The sequence below is a fragment of the Sarcophilus harrisii genome, chromosome 3 (assembly GCF_902635505.1).
Source record: "Sarcophilus harrisii chromosome 3, mSarHar1.11, whole genome shotgun sequence".
Taxonomy (NCBI): Eukaryota; Metazoa; Chordata; class Mammalia; order Dasyuromorphia; family Dasyuridae; genus Sarcophilus; species Sarcophilus harrisii.
The window spans coordinates 278,123,280-278,145,956 of NC_045428.1; the positions used below are offsets into that span (position 1 = coordinate 278,123,280).

At 34.9% G+C, this 22,677-nt stretch overlaps 1 protein-coding gene across 11 annotated transcripts in view; it reads right to left on the minus strand.

The window, feature by feature from the left end:
• ABI3BP (ABI family member 3 binding protein) overlaps positions 1-22,677 on the minus strand; it is a 265,382-nt gene that overhangs the window by 27,354 nt on the left and 215,351 nt on the right. For all 11 annotated transcript variants that reach the window (XM_031959587.1, XM_031959589.1, XM_031959590.1 and 8 more), the window contains 5 exons: positions 19,004-19,054; positions 15,897-15,959; positions 5,593-5,676; positions 3,222-3,320; positions 422-550 (listed from right to left, as the gene is read on the minus strand). In XM_031959587.1, coding sequence (XP_031815447.1) covers positions 422-550; positions 3,222-3,320; positions 5,593-5,676; positions 15,897-15,959; positions 19,004-19,054 — 426 coding nt within the window. The remainder of the gene's footprint in view (positions 1-421; positions 551-3,221; positions 3,321-5,592; positions 5,677-15,896; positions 15,960-19,003; positions 19,055-22,677) is intronic.

The following is a 22,677-nucleotide window of genomic DNA, read 5'->3' on the forward strand; positions in this document are numbered from 1 at the left end:
AAAAGTCAATCTGTGAAGAACTCTACTGCAGCCCATATATATTTATTACATTGTCAAGAGCTTTAATCATTACTCTGCTACTGCCTTTGGGGCTAGGCAAGATAATATTCTACCACTCCAATCCATTTTGATCCTGGTACTTTGAAATTCTGTTTTCTCATTTTTTTTATTCATTACTTCATCATCTTTGGATACTCTCTATAACTCAATGTGAATTTGTCTGCAGTGGAATATCTTATTTCCCTCTTGCCCCCCTTTCCTAAAAGAACAACCAAATGAATCTTTAATGAAAAGAAAAAGAGAAACTCTGGTACTAACATCCATGGTTGATTAATTTATAGGTTTGTTTCTTTCCTGCCATTCAATCACCTCTTTGTATTTTGCATTAAGCATTCAGTGGGCAACCAGCTTCCATACTTACCATATTCTCCTGTAACAGAGGCAGTTGGCTGCTTTTTCTCTGTTTCAATCTTCTTTGGCATAGTGGGGCCAGTAGGTTTGACTGTCACCTTTGGAGGAGGGGATGTTACTCGTGGTAACAAGATGGTTCCTAGTTGGTAAAACATCTACTTTTATTTTAGTACAAGATAATTCCCCAATTTTCTAATGAGAGAGGCTATAGCCTCTTTGGGAAGGAGACAGATGGATTTGGAGTTTTATACAACAGCTTTTCTCTTCATTTGAAAGTCTCTTTTCAAATTTTACTCTTGGAGTAAAATGGATACCTGATTATCCAGTGTTATGTAGGAGAAAAGTAAAAGATTTGGCTTCTGAGAAAGCCAGAATTCAGAGGCTAGAGGCTGGTCCTTGGATTTTATTGGCATGAGGAACTACCAAATGAGGAACTTCCACCACTGATACAAGTTGTCACCCTCTTTGTAACTCAGAATCTAACATAAATGCCTTAACCAGAGGTTGAGTGACTTGTCCAGAGCTACCCACCCATTATGCATCAGGGATCAGTTGGCCCATCTCTGAGAAAGACTGGAAGAAGACAAATATAATGTGGACAATAGTATAATTTGTTCAAGTCAAATTTTTTAAATGACTCCTTTCTTTTATTTGTTTCTCTTTCACACAGCCCCTTCTCCTTAATCAAAAAGTGATTAAAAAGAGAATAAGTAAGGAGATATTAAAATCAGAAATGGACATTCTTTGTTACAAGATATTTCTTCTCTGCTCTTTGCTTTGGATGGACCTGACCTACCTGATAGAGGAGTCATTCAACTTTTTTTGGATCCCTTTGGCAGCCAGTGAAGCCTGTGAACTCCTCAGAATAATGATTTTTAGGTGCATGAAAGATTGCAAAGAAAACCATATACACTGAAATATAGTGATCAAAGTATTTAGGGAAAAAAAGTTCTTTGACTTCAGGTTAAGAATCTCTGTTCCAGAGACTTCATTCTACAAGAGGGGTGAGAAAAATGAAATCCAGGAGAGAGGTGGGGCATAGTAATGGAACAGAGAAGGATTTTAATCTATCATTCAGTCAACAAGCATCAGGCACTGTGTTGCTAGGTGCTAAAGATACAGAGATAATGTGAAACAGTCTTACTCTCAAGGAATGTACAGAAAAGATGATGTATTTAATTGTATATCTATATTATATATGTTATACACATTACATATTATGCTCTCACATGCATATGTGTATGTGTCAATGTGTGAACCCATATGAAAACACATACCCATACTCATACTACATACAAACACATATATATGTGTAGTTCCAAAAGTCTTAGAAAAATTTTAACATTTTTTCAAAATAGCTTAAAACTGTAATAAATACTAGATAATTTTATTCTGGAGGGATTAGCTACTACCAAAGTTGGGGACAATCAGGAAAGTCTTACGTAGGAGAGGCAAAAATGAAGAGGGAGTATAATTCCTCAGACATGGGGGTAATTGGGGTAAAAACACACAAAGAAATATTAGTCAGCATGGTTATGTATCTTGCTCTAGCATCCTTTAATAATATGTGAGTAAGCACTTAGGTGCCACAGTGACTCATCTTTCTGAGTTCAAATGCAGTTTCAGACACTGTGTCTGATGTGTGACAAGTCACTTAACTCTGTTTGCCTCAGTTTCCTCATCTATAAAATGAACTGGAAAAGGAAAAGGCAAGTCATTATAATCTTTGCCAAGAAAACTCCAAATGGGATCATGAAGGATCAGCCATGACTGAATAACAACTGAAAAACAATGGTAAAAGGCAGGAAAAAGAAATGTTAGAAAGAACTGGGTTTGGGTGTTGATGAAGCATAAGCAAAGATAGAAAAAGAAGAAAGAAGATTTGAGAGTGGCAAACAATGCAACAGTGAATTGATAGGGACAAGAAGGGACAAGGAAAGGGAAATTAGAACTGACAGGTAAAAGTCTAAAACAATAAAGAGGGATAGAAGGGCTAATAGTCATAACACATATACATATAACAATAGCATGTGAATAATACTGCATACAAAAATGCAAACCAGCAACATAAACACATATAGAGAAATGAAATTGAGGAGCAGGGGCAGCATTCACTACGGGGAAGAAAAACACCTTTCAGAGAAGGAAGCACATTCTCAAAGGTCACTGCCTGGGTTGGGGGAAGCCTTGTTTGCCCTTCCCTAGCTATGATTCTGGGGCAGAGGCTTATGGAGTAAATACACAATATAATTTGCTCCTAGGTACCCCCACAGATTGGTTCTTGTTGTATATGCAAGCTGTCTACAGTCAGTCACCCTGTCATCTCTAATGGCTACCCCAGTTTAGCGTAGTAATGGGAAATAATCTCAGAAGTGGGACTGAGGGAATATATCTTGCCTCTAAATCTCAGAATTATCCTTTAGGTTACTTCTGGAAGGTGAATAAGCAATCTAAAACAATCTTCATCTATTAATAGCTGAGAAACCTGAATAAGCTTCCCTCCACCCTCTACACACAAAGATCCTGGGAAAATTACTAGGGGGATTAATAGTGGGGATTAATTGGCATTGTTATAATGCTTACTCAAATCTGGCCAGATGGCAAATGGCCGAAAGTACCTGCCTCAAAGACACCATGGGCACAGAAAGAATGCATTTGGGGGTACAGGAGGTTTTTTAAAAGTGAAATTTACTTCTGATGCTCTTTACATTTCCATCTAAGACACTAAGGACTAGTTTGCTCTGAGGTGATTGACAAATATTTAAAATAAAAATGGAGGGATGGGGCATGATCAAGGGTACTTGACATACCTGTACTTCCTGGCTTGCCAGTCACATTTTGTGGTTGAAGTTTTCTTCGGGTTGGCTTAGGAGGTGGCAAGATGGGATGATGAGTCTTGGCCACTGTACCTAGAAGATCACATTATACACATTGCTGTCACTCATAAGAATATAGCAACACAATTGTAAGAAGATTGGTCTTTGTATGAAAAAAAGGGAATGATAAAATACCTATGAATTATAAGAGCTAATGTGCTTCATGAAGCATAAAATGATAATCAGACATCATAATATAAAAGTATCATATTCTTTCTCTATATATGTTCGTCATTGGCAACTAGGTGATATAGTGCATAGAGTGCTGGACTAAGAGTCATGAAGATCTGAGTTCAAATCCTGAAATATATACTTACTATGTGATCCTAAGCAAGTCATTCCATCTCTCTGAACCTTAGTTTCCTCATCTATAGAATGGTGATAATAATAGAATATGTCTCACACAGCTGTTATGAAGATCAAATTATATATGCTAATTTATCACTTTTTGTCACTTAAAAGACTGAATGCAAGTCAGAATTTGTAATTTTTCTTGTTTCCACATATTTTCAGAGATTCTTTCTTTATCTTTGATTTCTCATTGTTCTTTATTTGTATTTCTTTTTGAAATAATATTTTATTTTTTTCCAATTTAACATAAAGATAGCTTTGAACTTTCATTTTTATAAGATTTTGTGTTCTAAATTTTTCTTCTTCCCTCTCCCTTTTCCCAAGATGGCAAGCAATCTAATATAGATTATACATGTGCAAGCATCTCTTTGGTCTTTAATTGGTAATGGCTTTAAACATTTCCATTTTAAGTTTTTAGCTTCCACTCTCCTAATTGTCAAATAGTTAATGATCTATAAATACATTCTAGGAGAGAGATCACTGAATGAAGTCTTTTATGGTAAAACACAGACCTTTGCATAATGAAGAAATTATCTTATTCAATTTTTTAGGTTCTGAAATCTGGCCACATCTTTATCTACTTCCCCTAAACAAAATTCTGCAAGAATTTTTACAACTGAGGGGATGCCCATCAGTTGGGGAATGGTTGAACAAGTTGTGGTATCTGATTGTGACAGAGTACTATTGTGCCATTAAAATGTTCAACAGGATGCTCTCAGAAAAATCTGGAAAAACTTACATGAACTGCTGCAAAGTGAAGTAAGCAGAACCAAGAAACCATTGTATAACAGCAACATTGTATGATAAATAATTGTGAATGACTTAGCTATTTTCAGCAATGCAATGATTCAAGGCAATTCCAAAAAAAACTCATGATGAAAAATACTATCCATCTCTAGAGAAAGAACTGATGTAGTCTGAATGCAGATTGAAGCACTTTTACTTTATTTTCATTTTTGTGTACATGTGTTTTCTTTCACAACATGACTAATATATGTTTTGAATGACTGCATATGTATAACATATCAAATTGCTTACTTTCTCACTGAAGGTGAAATGGAGAGAATTTGGAACTCAAAACTTTTTAAAACAAATGTTAAAATTTGATTTTCCTTGTAATTGGGGATGAATAAAAATAAAAAGAAGGCAAAATAATTTTAATAATAACAAAAATTGTGTCTGACAGGTTAAGAATCTATCTCATATATCTCCTCTAGCAGCTTATGGACTGTGACCTCTTAGCATTAAATTAAGTACAAAAAAGAAAATAACAATAAATGAATTAAATATAAAATAACCATTCAGGTAGCATATCCTAAGAAGCTATTATAAGCCTAGTGGATAGATGGATTATTTTTAATCATAAAGGAAAATATTTTCCTAATAATTTTACATCATTTATATATTCCATTAGTAATATATTGGCAGCTTCAATTTATGGAGTGGATTGCGGTGGAGATGTGTCTAATTTTGGATTTTATGGAGTATACATCATTATGCCATCTGTTGTATAGCGAATAGGTTGCCATCCTTGGAGCCAGGAAGACCTGAGGTGGAAGTCTATCTCTGACAGCTGCTTTCTAAGAATGGACAAATATTATTTCATCTCTTGCTGTTCTAAGACAACTCTGTAAGTCTCTAAATGATAGTGAAGTTCCCACTAGAAGAAGCTTCTGGGAATTCTCTTTACTAATGAAATCACAAGGGCAGTTCTTATTCTCATATTTATGTAGTGCATTTACTTATGGATCTTGACAATAACTTTTTGATAATCAGAAGATTTATTCTTTTAAGTCTCCATTTACAAAGGAGGAAAATTAAAGCTCCAAGAGTAAGCATAATTTTCATGGGGCCACACAATTATATCACATTATAGTATATGAGGTAAATGGAAATTCGTTATTGTGCTGGTTTGAAGCATCATTGTTCCATTTTTATCATGACCTGGTCTTACCTGGTTTTTTGGTAGCATCAAGTGAAACATTTTTGGGGGCACTGATATGCTTGTTAATATCTCCAGAGCTTGGTTTGATGTAATCTATTAAATAAAAGTAAAAATGTATATTTAATGTACTTATTCTGAAATGGAACTTAAAATCCAATTTATTTCTCTTTTTAGGTACATTATACTGAAATTTCAGAAAAAATCATTACTTTCTATCCATTGGTAGATCTTAGTCAATGGAACTGCAAAGTTTTCCTTACTATTAGTAATACTTAATTTATGAACTTTTTTTTTAATCTGGGTAAAAATAAGCTGCTCTTAGGAAATTTTTTTTTTCTAATATGGATATCTTTACTGAATTCGAGGTTTTATGGGAATATTTGATTTTTATAGATTTTTTTTCATTGAAAATGAAACATCAGGTAGTTGAAAGAACACCAAACTTGAAGTGAGAACAATGCTCAAACCTTGATTCAGATAATCACTAATTTTGTGATCTTAGCTAAATGATTTCATTTATATAATTTTCAATTTTTCCATATATAAAATGGTAATAAAATAGGTGTACTATTATAATTATAAAACATTCTGTGAAGAAAGCATTTTGAACAGTTGAAAGCTAATGATTATATCATTATTCATTGATTTTGTAGTTTTAATTGAATATTAATGTCTAGAATATGGATTTTATAGAACTGTTTAGCTTGTTTGGTTTTCCATTGTGTCCAACTCTCCATAAGGTTCATTTGGGGTTTTATTTGTCAAGATTATGGAGTGAATTGCCATTTCCTTCTCCAGTCATTTTAGATATGAGGAAACTTAGACAAACAGAATTAAGTAACTTGCCCAGGGTCATAGAGCTAGTGAGTGTCTGACACCAGATTTGAACTCATGAAAATGAGTCTTCCTGAAGCTTAGCATTCTCTCCATTGTGCCACCTAGCTGCCTATAGTATTGTGCTGAAGATCAAATGAGATAATTTAAGTGAAGTACTTTGTAAACCTTAAAGCACTACATGAACTTTTTATTTTTTAGTTGCTATATGATGTTGGACTGTTGATTTTGTATGATTTGTAATCTATGACCTATGATTATTTTGCTCAAATGCTCCATGATGATAAAAATCATATAACCTATTAATATGGTTTTCCTGCCTTTCTACCTCAACTTTACATGTTTATACTAGCCTGCTTTTTTATTTAGTATTGCCTTACTAAAATGTATTCTCAAGATTTCATCTGCAGAATTATATTATGTTCAGCAAATATGTTTGGGTGCATTTTGTGGTTTAAAAAAAAAAAGCTGCCATACAACCTTAGAATTCCACTATGATTTAGTTGGCACTGACTAATTCAACTTGAAAATATTCCCAAAGAGACCTTGCCTTGTCATGATACTCAGCCAGGAAATAGAGCTCTTAGGAGCAGGGGTTTTAAACAAAGCCTGGCAAAGTTCAGAACAGTAAATTATTGCTTTGAAAGAATCTGATCTATAAATTATTCAATGCCAAGTCTTCTAAATGACCACAACAGATCTGTGAGGGGTAATTGCTCAATCTCTGTTCTAATTATACAAACTTTGATTTGGGGTGAGTGCTCTATGAAAAGAGTGAGCCAACTTTTTCTTCACATTTTGACACATTACAAAATTATCTCCTGTCCGGATATGAATATCAATATGAAAATAGAAGTGTTCAAAGTTTGGGCAGAATATCTTTCAAGGATGCCTAAAAAAACCTCTGTTGTAGTTCTTTGTTAAAAAAAATTCCACATCTAAATTAAGAGACCACTAACATTGATTTGCTAATAGGTATGAAAGTATAACAAAAATGAATGGTTTATATGTTCGGTGATATCCTGTAGCAAAGAGAACAGAATACTCATGAAATTAGCTTTCAGATTCTTTAAATACATTAAAAACAGGAATTTTTATTATTGTTTAGAAGACAAGAATTCAAATCTTGGTTTTGTTACTACTTGTAAACGAGTGTCCTTGAGTCAATAGCACTATTTTAAAGCTTTGATTTCCTTATCTCTACAATTTAAATAATATTTATTCTCATGTTATTGTGAGAATCAAATTGTGAGAAATATGAAATCAGAGCATAAGGCAAACGTGCAATTGTTATTGAAGTCCTGAAGGATAGGCCAGTGAAATACAAAGTCTGCCAGGTTCTACCATGATCAAAAGGCTCCAAGTACTAGGCCGGTGTTAGATTGGCAACTGTCAACCTTGATAAGCCTCAGTAAGATCAGTGAGGCTCATCATTGGAGATCTAGTCATCAAATGATTTTTTTAAGCCATAGCAGCTCATAAGGACCTTTTATTAAGACTTGAAAAGATTCCATTTGGTATCAGGGGAGAAAGTAATCATATCCATGTAAACATGGGATCATAGAATGATAGATTTAGAATTGGAAAGAACCTTAGAGGTCATCAAATCTAAATCCCTCATCTTACAGAGAAGGAAACTGAGGTATGGAAAAGTAAAATGATTTGTTGAGAATCGCACAGTCAGCAAATGATGAAAGCAGGATTCAAATTTAGTTCTTCAGTTTTAGTACTCTATTCATCACATTTCCTAAATCATGGGTTCTCAAATATTGAAAGGCATGTGAATTAAATTCTATAAATAGGAGTTCTGCTTGCCACCAAATTTGGAGACATTCAGTTTTCCTTTGTTTAGTAAGGATAAAAATAACAGTAGGGAATGGATTCATAATTGAAATAGTCAAGTCAATAAGCATTTGTTAATTGACTATTATATGCCAGATGGGTAGTTAGGTGGTACAGTGGATAGAGCACTGGGCTTGGAATGAAAAAGACCCATCTTCCTTGAGTTCAAATCTTGTCTCAGACACTTACTATTGTAAGACCCTAAAAAAGTCATTTAACTCTGCCCCAATATCCTCATGTGTAAAATGAGCTGGAGAAGAAAATGACATATTAATTCAGTATCTTTACCAACAATCCCCAAATGGGCTCACAAAGAGAAATGCTGAAAAATGAGTGAACTGCACATGTATTAGGCACTGTGCTAAGTACTGGGGATACAAAGAAAGGCAAATAACTGTCCCTGATCTTAAGGAGCTCACAATATAGTGAGGGAATCAACACGTATGCACCTATGGCATAAATAAGATGCAGGTAGGATTTAGGATTTAGGATCCTAATCCTAAATTAGGAGCTCTTTCAGAAGGAAGACACTAGCATTAAGGGGGGGGGGGCTGGGAAAGGCTTCTTGCAGAAGTTGAGACTTCAGTGGAGACTTAAAGGAAGCCAAGGAAATCAGGGTGTGGAGATGAGAGAGAGAGAGAGAGAGAGAGAGAGAGAGAGAGAGAGAGAGAGAGAGAGAGAGAGAATCTGGGTGTTCAGGATAGCCAGGGAAAGTACATGATCAGGACATGGAATGCTTGGTTTGAGGAATAGTAAAGGAGGCCAGAGTCACATGGGAGGGAATAAGATATAAGAAGACTGGAAAAGTGGAAAGGAGCCAGATTATGAAAAGTTTTGAAGGCCAAACAGAAGATTTTATATTTGTCTCTACAGGCAATAGGAAACTTCTGGAGTTTAATAAATGAGTAAGTAACATGATCACTTAGGCTAGCTTAGGATGGTGACTTTAATAGTTGAATAGAGGAAGAACTGGGGTGGAAATGTTGTGTCATAGTTCCCTTTTATTGTCCTGTCTCATTTTCCCTAATTACTCTGCCTCAGTTTCCCTAATTGTCCTGCCTCAGTTTCCCTGAATCGTTCTGCCTCAGTTTCCCTGGTTGCAACACTCCTTTTCTGTCCATCAGAATTAGGGCTATGGAGATCTGACATTCTAGAAGATAAGACTGCAGATGTCCTATTTCATATACCTAATTGGCATTATTTATCAGAATTAGGGCTATGGAGATCTGACATTCTAGAAGATAAGACTGCAGATGTCCTATTTCATATACCTAATTGGCATTATTTATAACTCTAAGTTTCAGACTTCCTGCCTCTAAGCTGGACACATCCTTAACTCCCAGTTTGTTAGAATTTATGGTCTTACCCTCCCCATCCTGTCTTAGTCCCTGCCTGGAGAGTCCTGCTCACCACAGTTTGGACTCCACCCCTCTTTGTCTTAGAGCCCCAAGCTTGGAGCCAAGGATATATATGTCATTGAGAACTCACATTCACTGCTGGATGCTTTGGACATCAGCCCTGGGGGCAGCATGCCCCCAGAACTATCTCTCCCTCTCAGAAATCCAAGTAAAATAATAAAAACTCTCTGATCTCTATCCTGCCTCAGTTTCTCTGGCATTATAGAAAGAGACCTAAAGCAGAGAGATAAATCAGCAGCGTATTGCAATAATACAGTCATGTCATGATGAAGACATTAAGTGATGATGTGCAAGGGCAGTGATGGTGTAAGGGGAAGGGTGAGGAAATATATGAGAAATATTGCAAGGTAGACTCAACGGGATTTGGGCAACAACTTGAATATGGAGGAGGAGGAACTGTGGTGTGGAGGGCGATAGCTAGATTGCCTGCCTGGATGATTGGAAGGATCATGGTATTCTCCACAGTCAAGGATGAGTTAGGAGAGTTTTGGCAGAAATATAATAAGTTATATTTCAGACATGCTGAGTTTAATGTTTATGTAACATCCAGTTAGAGTATCAAATAGGCAGAAATTTAAGACAAAATATCAGGAGTGTTTAAGGATGAATACTAGATTAAATAATCATTTACACAGAGGTAGTAATTGAATCCATAGAATCTGTGGAGATCACCACATAAAATAATATAAAGGAAAAAGAAAAGAGGGCCCAGAATAGAGCCCCAGGGGTACCCACAAGTAGTGGCTGCCATCTGGATAAAGTGCCAGCAAAAATAACTGAAAAGTGGTCAAATGTGTAGCAGGACAACCAAGGGGAAAGCAACATCTGAAAAGCCTTGAAAAAAAGGATGATCTATAGTATCAAAGCCTGCTCAGAAATCAAGTAGAATGAAGACTGAGAAAAGACCATAAGATTTGGCAGTTAAGGGATCATTAGTGACTTTGGAGACAGCAAGTTTAGCTAAATGATGAGGTCAGAAGCCAGACTAGAGATTGAAGAAGAGAGTGAGAGGTGAATAAGTGGAGGCCCCAATAGCAGCCAGAAGCCAGACCTCTGTCTTAAGCTGTTTCCTACTGCTTGAGAAAAGAAATTATACATAAAGTTACTAGGTGCCTACTTAGAACCCTATTTTCCTTAATAGCAAGTGAAGATAGGAGTGGAAAGCAAGACGATCTAGTGTATCTGAAAAATGTTGGGGTGAGGGTTAAGAGGCACAACTGATGTGGAGAAAAGGATTTCACAGCCTTTATACTTATTACATTTTCCCCTTTCCCCACCAAGTTATGAGGACCTAGGGAACATACTCTATTGTACCCAGTTCTGTATCTTCAGAAGCTTCTACATACTAAATACTTAATATTGGTTGAAATGAATTAGTTAAAAACTGTTTGGGGCCAGCTCATGTGAGAGGACTGATATTATGAGTTCAATATTTTTGTATAAAGTTATCTGGGGGAAAATGAGAAATTAGTCTCTGTAGCTCTGATATAAGAAGCCACCAATAATTTCATGCATGGTTCACTGGTCAGAAATTCAATATTAATCTGAAGTAAACTAGAAACTGTAGAAACCTATATGTTAACTTTTACTTCTATTTTATTTTTAATAAAATGATGTAAGTGATCAGAGAGGAAAAATGATATAATAAAAGGGAGAATGGATTTGTAGTTAGAAGACATTGATCAGATCCTACTTGCTCAGGAATACCCGAGTTCAAATCCAGTCTCAGACACTTACTAGGTATGTGAACCCAGACAAGTTAGTTAATGTTTCTCAATCTCAGTTTCCCTATTCACATACTGGAGACAACAAACAGACCTACTTCCCAGGTTAGTTGTAAGATTAAATGAAATAATAATTGTAAAATGCTCTGCAAACCTTAAAGTGCTATTTAAATGGTAGTGATTTTTATTATTAATTTCCCTGGGCCTCAGTTTCTTCATATATAAAAGAGGGAGTTGGCAGGAAAACATTGTACAGCAATATTACATGACAATCCATTGTGAATGACTTAGCTCTTTTCTGTGGCTGTAGCATCTGTAGCAAATGTTGCAAATCTGTAGCAAAGATCTAAGACAATTTCTAAGGACTCAAGACACCTCCAGATAAAGAACTGATGGAGTTTGAATGCAGGCTTAAGCATACACTTTTTAATTTTTTTTTTAATTTTCTTTTGGTCTGTCTTTTCTTTTACAACATGACTAATATGTAAATGTTTTTCATATTTCATTTGCATTTTATTGTATATGTATAACATCAAATTGCTTACTGTTTTAGGGAGGGGAATTAGGGAGAAGGGGAGGAGAGAACTTGGAAATCAAATTTTTAAAAAAAGAATGTTAAAAATTGTTTTTACATGTAATTAGAAAAAAATAAAATATATTATTTGGGGGTGTGGCTTATAAGATACCTACCAGCCTTAGATTTATGGTCCTATGAACACATTTAGTTGAAAAATAAATTTTCTAAAAAAATTTCTGCAATCACAAGATTAGAAGGGAAGCAATAAACTGGGAAAATATTTTTACAGTCAAAGGTTCTGATAAGGCTTCATTTCCAAAATATATAGAGAATTGACTCTATAAGAAATCAAGCCATTCTCCAATTGATAAATGGTCAAAGGATATGAACAGACAATTCTCAGACGAAGAAATTGAAACTATTTCTAGCCATATGAAAAGATGCTCCAAGTCATTATTAATCAGAGAAATGCAAATTAAGACAACTCTGAGATATCACTACACAGCTGTCAGATTGGCTAGAATGACAGGGAAAGATAATGAGGAATGTTGGAGGGGATGTGGGAAAACAGGGACACTAATACATTGTTGGTGGAATTGTGAACACATCCAGCCATTCTGGAGAGCAATTTGGAACTATGCTTTAAAAAGTTATCAAACTGTTCATACCCTTTGATCCAGCAGTGTTACTACTGGGCTTACATTCCAAAGAGATCATAAAGAAGGGAAAGGGACCTGTATGTGCATGTATGTGGCAGCCCTATTTGTAGTGGCCAGAAACTGGAAACTGAGTGGATGCCCATCAATTGGAGAATGGCTGAATAAATTGTGGTATATGAATCTTATGGAATATTATTGTTTGGTATGATTTCAGAAAGGCCTGGAGAGACTTACATGAACTGATGCTGAGTGAAACGAGCAAGGCCAGGAGATCATTATATACTTCAACAACAATACTATATGATGACCAATTCTGATGGACTTGGCCATCCTCAGCAATGAGATGAACCAAATCAGTTCCAATGGAGCAGTAATGAACTGAACCAGCTACGCCCAGCGAAAGGACTCTGGGAGATGACTAAAAACCATTATATTGAATTCCCAATCCCTATATTTTTGCCCACCTGCATTTTTTATTTCCTTCACAGGCTAATTGTACAACATTTCAGAGTCTGATTCTTTTTGTACAGCAAAATAATGGATTGGGTTTATAATTGGATTTATAATAGATAAAAAATATTTTGTATCTAATTTATACTTTGATATATTTAACATCTACTGGTCATCCTGCCATCTGGGGGAGGGGTGGGGGGAAGGAGGGGAAAAATTGGAACAAGAGGTTTGGCAATTGTCAGTGTTGTAAAGTTACACATACATATAACCTGTAAATAAAAGGCTATTAAAATAAAAAAAAATTCTGCAATCAAAAAGGGAACAATGTTCATAAAACAGTAGGTCTCTTCCACTGCCACCAGAATTTAAATAAATAACCAGCACAAAAGTCAATCATGAGACAAGCTTAAACATCATAAAATTTAACCACTGCTCAGTATGCTATTGATTAGGGAGTAAAGACACGTTCCTCACCTTGGCATCTGTATTCTGTGGTAACCAAATGTACTTGGCATAAAGGCAGTGAAACTTGGTTCTCTTATTAGAATACCATGTGGATGTGGGCTAGAAGTTTAGCCGGTGACTATATTGGTTAGGCGTATGAGTGCCAAGTTGGTTCAAAAAGAACATTCAATAGCTATTTGACTCAGAAATAGTTGTATTTACAAGGCAGTTGGAAGAGTTCAGAAAGTCTTGGGAACTGTCTAGTAGAGAGTTTGTGGTCTTGCTGAAGGCATTTTTCATTGTGGCCCTTGGGAATGTAATTGAGAGTATGGAGGAGATGGAAATTCTGGAACTGTTGCTTTCTGAAGACCTGGGTGAGTGAAATCAGGTTGCTAAAAAAAAACACACTATCTATGTTTCATTTCAATAATATCCCCAAGTTAATCAAATACCTTAATAACTTAAGCAATTCCTCTCTGAACTTTTTTTCTCTGAAATGTTAATCAGTATTGAATGGGACCGAGTGAGGGAAAAGTCATTCATTCATTAATTTATTTTTAAACATCTTATTAACAGAAGGTAAAAGGATATAACACTGGAAAGGACAACGGAGATTACCCTCATTTTACAGATGAGCACATCGTCCCAGAAGAGAGATGTTACATTCTAAGGATCACATGTTATATGACTGATGGGTCTTGTATCAGAATCCAGGTGTTTATAGTAACTAACCAAGGGAAGTACTTGGAAAGATTTCTTAGAGTAGTAATACCTTGAGGTCTATAGTTGCCTGAGAAGCTTTTATGTGGATTAAGATATTTAATAATTAAAAAAAAAAAAAACCTGGTAGGATTTTATCAGTGGAAATGGCATCCATGGAGTATTAACCACCTGCTTGCCATTGCATTTTAAGGACTTTGGAATTTTTCATTTGTCTTGTACCTGGAAACTTCCTTATAATCTCTCTTATTCAAACCCGAGTTCCTTGAGAGTTTTATTAGTATCCCTAGCACTTAGCTTATTGCTTTATATATATAAGTACTTAATGAATGCTTTGTTCTTCCATTCACTAGAAAAACTTGTGAATGTATATTCTAGCTAGCCTAATGATTCTGATATCTAGGAGTCTAATCCATCATTAATAGAACAATTCCAGGGTTATTGATGGAGGCATTGGTATAATTTGGTTGTCTGTGTCATCTAATGGGGATCATTTTGCTTTATGGGACTTAAAAGGGTCATAACATTTTACTAAATTGGGTCTTATTAGAGATCACCTACCAGTAGCTCAGATTAATGTATATGTATATACTATATGTAGTACACACATACATACATTTTATGTGTGTATATATATATGTATATGTGTATCATATACATACACATACTTCTATATACTTCTGTACACATACACACATGTGTATTAAATGGCCCCTTACAGAGAGTTAATATTCTTCTCCAAGCTACACTTTGAACTTTATCTATCATGACCAATTTTTCATTCTGAAGCCTCACTCTAATCTTGAAATTCATAGGTTGGAAGTACCTTACTGCTGCCCCTCCCTCTGATTAGATGGCTCTTTTTGAATCTTCATTTAAGGAGAGTTCCCAGGATAGCCATGTCTAATGCTCTCTCTATACTATACTAAAGTATAGTAAATGACTATACTTTAGATTCCCCCTACCGGGTACCTGTGGGGCCAGATACCTTTATATGCTCACATACTTTTTAGATTCCTTTCTTTGTTTTTTTTCTTCCCCCATTAGAATTAATAAAACTTTTTATGGTAGGGATTGTCTTTGTTTTTGCATTTGTATTTCCCGAATTTACTTAAGTGTCTGACACATAGAAAACATTGAATAAATGCTCATTGAGTGATTAAATACAAGCAAACTTTTAAAAAGAATTTCAAAGTCACTTTTAGATTTATAGACTGGGGGGGGGGAGGGAAATGTTCTTCTTCTTTTTTTTTTTTTTGGTTCTCTTTGTCAAGACCAATATGATGTCTTAATACATTTATTATATTTCCCATGTTAAGCTCATTTATCTATTTTTGGGGAAATGCTCTTGTTTATTTGGTCTAGTAAGTTACTCTTTTGGGAATGAATGCAATCTCTACTATATTGTATTTAATTTCAAAAAATTTCAAGTCCCATTTTTGTAATTTCTGTTCTGATTAGTTTCAGTTTTTAATTCCAGTCACACAGACAACAGGAGATTCTGGGATTCTACCTTGTGTAAAGTCTCTCTCTCTCTCTCTCTCTCTCTCTCTCTCTCTCTCTCTCTCTCTTTGTGTATGTATGTATGTATGTATTCAAGAAAATTGATGTGGGAATGTGGGAATTTAGCAAAATTGTTCAGAATTAACAATGACTCTTCTAGTTCTAAAGTACTAAAAGAAAGCATCATTTTGATCATTACCTGTGTCTTGAGAAATTCCATTGGGTTTGAATCTATCAGCTCCTGCAATTGTCCTATTTTTGTCTGCAAAGAAAGTGGGAATTTAAGGTTAAAATATTTTCTTGGAACAATTTAACAGCCAAGGAAAACAACAAGATTGGAAATTGTTTTTGAAAGAGATTTATGAATAATGAGTAGAGGAATAGCATAGACCAGAGGAGGGGATGTTAAATCAGTTTTTAAAACCATTGATTTAAACCCTTTCCCCCACTTTTTAATCCTGTTAAACTATTCAAATGGTGTTATGTCATTCTCTCTGCTCTAGATCCTCTTCCTCTTCCTCCTTTTCCTCCTCCTCCTCTCATTCTCTTCTTCCTCTTCTTCCTGCTCCTGCTCCTCCTCTTTTTTCTCCTCTTCTTCTCCTCTCCCTCCTTCTCCTTTTCTCCTTTTCCTCCTTAACTTTCTCCTCTCCTCCACTTTCTCTTCCCTTCTTTCTTACCTTTGCTTCTCAGAACCCCTAGATTTTTTCAAAGTTCCATTGAAATGCAAACTCCCTTCAAGTGTCTGATTGATCTTAATGAACCTTAATGTACCTTAATGGGGTCAATTTTAGAAACTTTAGAGAATTTCCCTGGTCTGTTAACATTGGGGGGAGGGGGAGGGAAAGTATTGTTAATCTTTCATTTCTCATACTTGAGCCCAGTACTGCATTCTAAGTGGCCACAGGAAGTAAGGAAGTATTCACAGCTATAAATGCTAATGAATGGAGACTTTTCTTTTTTGAATAAAGGGAACATATGAGTCGGTTTTTGCTTAAAAAACAAATAATAACAACCCCCCCACACACACTATTGTCCTTGCTCCTGTCATAGCTCAAAAGATTATTTTTGCTAAATATTCGAATTCTTCAATGGAAGCTTCAGTTTTCTTAATATACTTCTGCACATACCCTTGGTTGCTACTCAATCTGCATAGCTTTGTAGGCCACAGGGTTCTGTGGGAAGGATTTCAAGTTATTTTGCCAAATCCTTTCTATTGTTTGGGACCCAGCAGGTGTGTCATTTCCACAATGACATCTTCAAGACTATAAGGGCTATAGGACTATGTATATAAGACTCTAAGACTATAGGACTCTTCTTCTTTAAACATCCTCATTACTTTTCTTATATCTTAAGTGGACATGTGTATGTACTTTTTAAAGGCACTAAAAATGCCTCAAGGGTAGGGTATTATATATTCAGTATATTCACAGGTAGTCTGTGGTAATGGAAAGAATACTTTTTTTTTTTATTATAGCTTTTTATTTACAATATATATGCATGGGTAATTTTTCAGCATTGACTATTGCAATTCCTTTTTTTCCAACTTTTCCCCTCCTTCCTCCCATCCCTTCCCCCAAATGGCAGGTTGACCAATACATGTTAAATATGTTAAAGTATAAATTAAATGCAATATATGTACACATGTAGTGGAAAGAATAATTAATGGATTTGAAAATAGAAATATCTGGCTTTGAAACCTGCCTTAAAACCTAACTACCTGTGTAACCCTGGGCAAAGCACTTAAGCCTCTCAGTCTCATTTCCTCACCTGTAAAATGGCAGTGATAATGATAGTACTTATCTCATAGATTTGTTGTGAAAATTAAATGAGATGATTTTTTTGCAAACCTTTAAGAGCTATACACACGTTAGTTATTAATAAAAACTGCTCAATGTTCTCTCTATATCTGTGCATATATATACTTGTATATGTACATATATATGTATTAAATTAGATTTGACTTATAGTAACTTTAGGTAAATGAAAAAATTATTTGATTATTTCCCTATATAATTTTTATTTTTTTTTATAAAGTGACTTACACAATTATTTATATAGTGATTTAAATTTTGCAAAGTCCTTTATGTATGTTGAATCATTTGATTTTTCTAATAATATTGTGAGGTAGGTGGACTTAGTAATCCAACCTTACAGATGAGGAAACTGAGGCACAGAGAAATTAGTTGATTTGCATGGGATCCCGCAGTTAGTAAAGAGATTTTCACTGTGTGTAAAGAGTTTTAAAATGAAAAATAGGGACATTACTAATTAGTCAATTAGAGCATATATTTCATTAGGTCTTTTAAAGAAAATAGTGCTTAAATGAAAGCAGATCCAAAATGGCCAGAGTCCTGACTCTAAGTTTTTGTTTTCTCTTAAGATGGTGCTTTATTTAAAAGGGAAGGAAAGGAAGTAGATAGAAAATTTAAGGATGTATCCTTTTAAAAATGGAGTTTGGAGCTCTCTTAGGAGATTGTTTCAAAAGTCTTATTGCAATGTAAGCATTGTTTGTTCTGATGTTTGTCATTACATAGCAATTTTAAATTAAAAACTGTTAACTATTCTTATTATATATAAATAAACATGCTTGGAGTAGTGTTAGTATTGCCATACACATGAGACTGTATTTAAAGTTACTCTTAAAGTAAAATAGGAGTCCGCTAATGCTCTTTGGTGGGGTGGGATGGGGGGGAACAATTTTAAAAAACTAGTTGAACCATGAGATAAGCAGGTTTCTACAGCAGAAGCATAATAAACAATAACCTGGGAATCAGGAAAGACTTAGTTCCCAGTCCCACCCCTGACACTTATCCAGGCATCCTCAAACTTTTTAAATAGGGGGCCAGTTCACTGTCCCTCAGACTTTGGAGGGCTGGACTATAATAAAAACAAAAACTTTGTTTTGTGGGCCTTTAAATAAAAAAACTTCATAGCCCTGGGTGAGGGGGATAAACGTGCTCAGCTGCCGCATCTGGCCCGTGGGCTGTAGTTTGAGGACCCCTGATATGCAATCTGGGACCAGCCATTTCACTGCTCATTGCTTCAGTTTACCTATCTGTAAAAGATCTGGATTATAGGTATTGCTTTTGGAACAATATTTAAGCATTCATGTCATGAAAAAGAGAGAAAGGAGGAGGTGAGGAAACAGGAATGGAGAAAGAGAAGTGGAAGACAGAAGTGGTAAGAAAGAGACAGATATACAGAGAGAGAGAGAAGGAGAAAGGGAGAGAGAGAGAAGAGAAACACAGAGACAGAGACACAGAGAGAGACAAAGAGACAGAGGGAGAGAGAGAAATCACAACTTACCAGGTCTGACAGGTCTCTTTCTTATAGTAGTAGTGTACACTTTATTTGGTGCTGAAAGAGAACATATTTCATGTTTAATAGTGAAGTCTCTCATTTAAACCAAAGAGAAGAAAATAAGTCCAAAAGGAGTCAGTTGATAAGAATTCTTCATAGAAACAGAATGAGGTATTTCTTCATGATGACACTATATCTATGAATTCATGAAAAAGCATATATTATATAGTTGGTACATGGACAAGCACTGTGCTATGTGCTGAAGAAACAAATATACAAGTCAGTTCTTACTCTCAAGTAGCTCGCATTCGACTAAGTGGAGATAGTATGTAAAGACTGCAAGTCAGATGGAGAGGTCCCAGATACAAATATGCTAATCATTAAAAGAAAATTTTTTTTAACACTAGCTCTTTTTAAGGTAGGAAAGGTGAGGTAAAGCTATTCCTGTAATAGATGCAAGAGATTCAGATTCACTTAGTGAAATTCTTTGCAATACACCCTTCTCCAACCAACCCCCATCCCCAATTATCTTGATGGATACTTGACATAAAAATCAAATATTTTATCCATTCCTTCAATATACTGAATGAGAGGCATGAAAAAAATTCCCTTCATAGCAAACAGAGAAAGGTGTTTTTAGGTAGACAAGTTGAGATTCATTAGAACATGTGATCCCAGCTAATTGTCCAGATGTTTGCTGGATTTAGAGAAAAATAATTAATCAAAGTTATTTCAGAATAAAGAAAAATGAATTTTTAGCTCCAGGCTGTTGTATATACATATATTTGAAGTATATATTGTTGAAGAACTAGATAAACAGGGTTGATAACCCTTAAGAAAGCAGAAAAATGGACATTAAAAATAAGCCTATATACCTTATAATAGGTTATCTTGTGAATAAATAAAATGACCTTTTTAGAAAATAATATTTTTGCTCTTTACTCTAAGGTTGCTTCTTTTGACTAATGCCATTATGACTTTTTAAAGAACATTTCTCCTCATTATCATGTGTTATTCTAAATTCAACCTTGAAACTTGAAAGTCTACTTAAATAAATGTTTGAAAAATAGGACTTTGGGGTTTCTGCTAGGTTCTAATATTTGGGGAAAAAAATTCTTATTTGATTGGCCAGAGAATATAGGGTTGATTTCAGGGATGATAAGAATCATTCTCTCCTAAGAAGCACAAATTGGTGAGGGGAAGTAGGATCAAGACTATAGGTATATGCAGGAGATCATTATATACTTCAACAACAATACTATATGATGACAGTTCTGATGGACCTGGCCATCCTCAGCAATGAGATCAACCAAATCATTTCCAATGGAGCAGTAATGAACTGAGCCAGCTACACCCAGAGAAAGTACTCTGGGAGATGACTAAAAACCATTACATTGAATTCCCAATCCCTATATTTATGCCCACCTGCATTTCTGATTTCCTTCACAAGCTAATAGTACAATATTTCAGAGTCTGATTCTTTTTATACAGCAAAATAACGGTTTGGTCATGTATACTTATTGTGTATCTAATTTATATTTTAATATATTTAACATCTACTGGTCATCCTGCCATCTTGGGGAGGGGGTGGGGGTAAGAGGTGAAAAATTGGAACAAGAGGTTTGGCAATTGTTAATGTTGTAAAGTTACCCATACATATAACCTGTAAATAAAAGGCTATTTAAAAAAAAAGACTATAGGTATATGGAAGAACCTGGAGGTGGATAAGGAAACTATCAAAGAGAAGAAAGGGCGAAGCAGAAAACAGCTAATGTCATTTAAAAAAAGTTTGCTTATTTCACATTTCAGCCTCCACTTGTCCTTGTTCTCTATTCTCTGATCTCCATTGAAAAAATAAATTACTTGTAATAGTTTGATTATGGAATGGAAAATTTTATTTTATAGCTAGCTTTTATAAAATCTGACTGTAGCTCATAATTAGCTTTTTAAAAATTTTCAAAGAGATCTCATTTTATGAGTGCAGCCTCTGTTTGCATCAATACCATAGGATATTTAAAAAAAATGAATTCAATTCTATTTAGGTTGTATTAAGTATCTACTTTTTTCCCCCAAGTTTCCCAGACTTAAAAAAATTATTAATGTTGTATAAATGCATTCTAAATTTTTTTCTTCCTAGTGCAATTTTATTAGTTGACTTGACACTGTTAACTTCTTCCTGTTACTTCTCCTCTCCCTCCTACTTTAAACTAAGATCAGAGAATAATTAGAGCCAGAAAAGATTTAAGAGACCATCTTGTCCCCGCTTGCTCAAGGTCTCATGGCTGGTTGGCTACAGAACTATTCCTAAAGCCCAAGTCCCCTGATTCTAAGCCCAGAGTTCCCCCCCACCTCCATACCCAGTATTGTCTCCTATCATCAACTTTGTAGACATTTAGCTAAGACTGGAAAGAATTTTTCTTGCAAATCATATAATTAACTTCCATCATTTGGATGATTTTGTTCATATATTCTAAGGAAGTTATTTATGTGTCCTCTTAAATTAGCAATAGATGTGTCAAACACATATATAAATAAACCCTGTGAAATAGAGTATACTGTGACCCATTTTTTAAAGTTTCCAATGTAAAAATTTTGATATGCAAAATTTTGCCATATTTTGGGCCAAAATAAATAGTGTCTTACTGAAAGTCCCTATAGATTTAGCTTAGGCATTACCAAATGAATGTTAGAAATGAATAGAAGCATTTATTTTACACCCCCCCCCCCTCCCCACACATATTGGTACAGGACATAAAATGCTCCATAATGATTTCATTGGTTTGTATTTCAGCTACTCTTAATGCCAACACAACAATTTGATAGTCAAAAGCAATCATTTTTTGACCCAAATGATAACATTACAAAGATATTTCCTTAAAAATTGGAGCTATACACTAAATATGGACCTATAAGTACAAAAATATTCATACCTGCTTTGTGATATAAAATGCTGAAAACAATCTCTATAACTAGTTAAATTATGGTATACTGATATTAGTCTATGTATTTTTTTCTGGACCTGAGATTTCATTAGCCTAGAAAGCTCTGGGTGGACTTCTATCAATGTAAATTAGATCTTTTTCTTTTTTCAAAATGTTAATTATTTTTTATTTTTACATCTCTTACATTTTCCAATGTTTTCCTTCCTTTATATCTCTCTGAAATTGCCACACCTTATAACAAAAAATGAAGACAACCCCATTAGCCCCACCCCCAACAGTTCCACTAAAGTGACCTACTCATTGAAAGTCTGACATCTCTAATATTCCATGCACCTATTCTCCCTCCGCTACATTTAAAGAAGGGAAGTGACATTTCATCCCTCTCCCTCCCTCCCTCCTTTCCTTCTTCTCTTCCTTTCTCCCCCCTTCTCCTCTTTTTGTCACACACTCCAAATGATTATAATTTCACAACATTTAGTTGTATAATATCATAAATTAAGAACTAGAAGGTCATTTAGTCTAATTTCTTCATTTTAAAGATGAGGAAATTGAAGCTCAGGGAATTTTGCCCAAAATGATATTCTTGTTTCTGCTCGCTTTGCTATATATTGTGTTATATGAATCTTCCCATGCTTTTCTATATTCATCCCATTTGTAATATTGTATTACATAAATGACCAGGACTTGTTTAACCATTCCCAAATCAATGGACACATACTTTGTATCCATTTTTTGGGT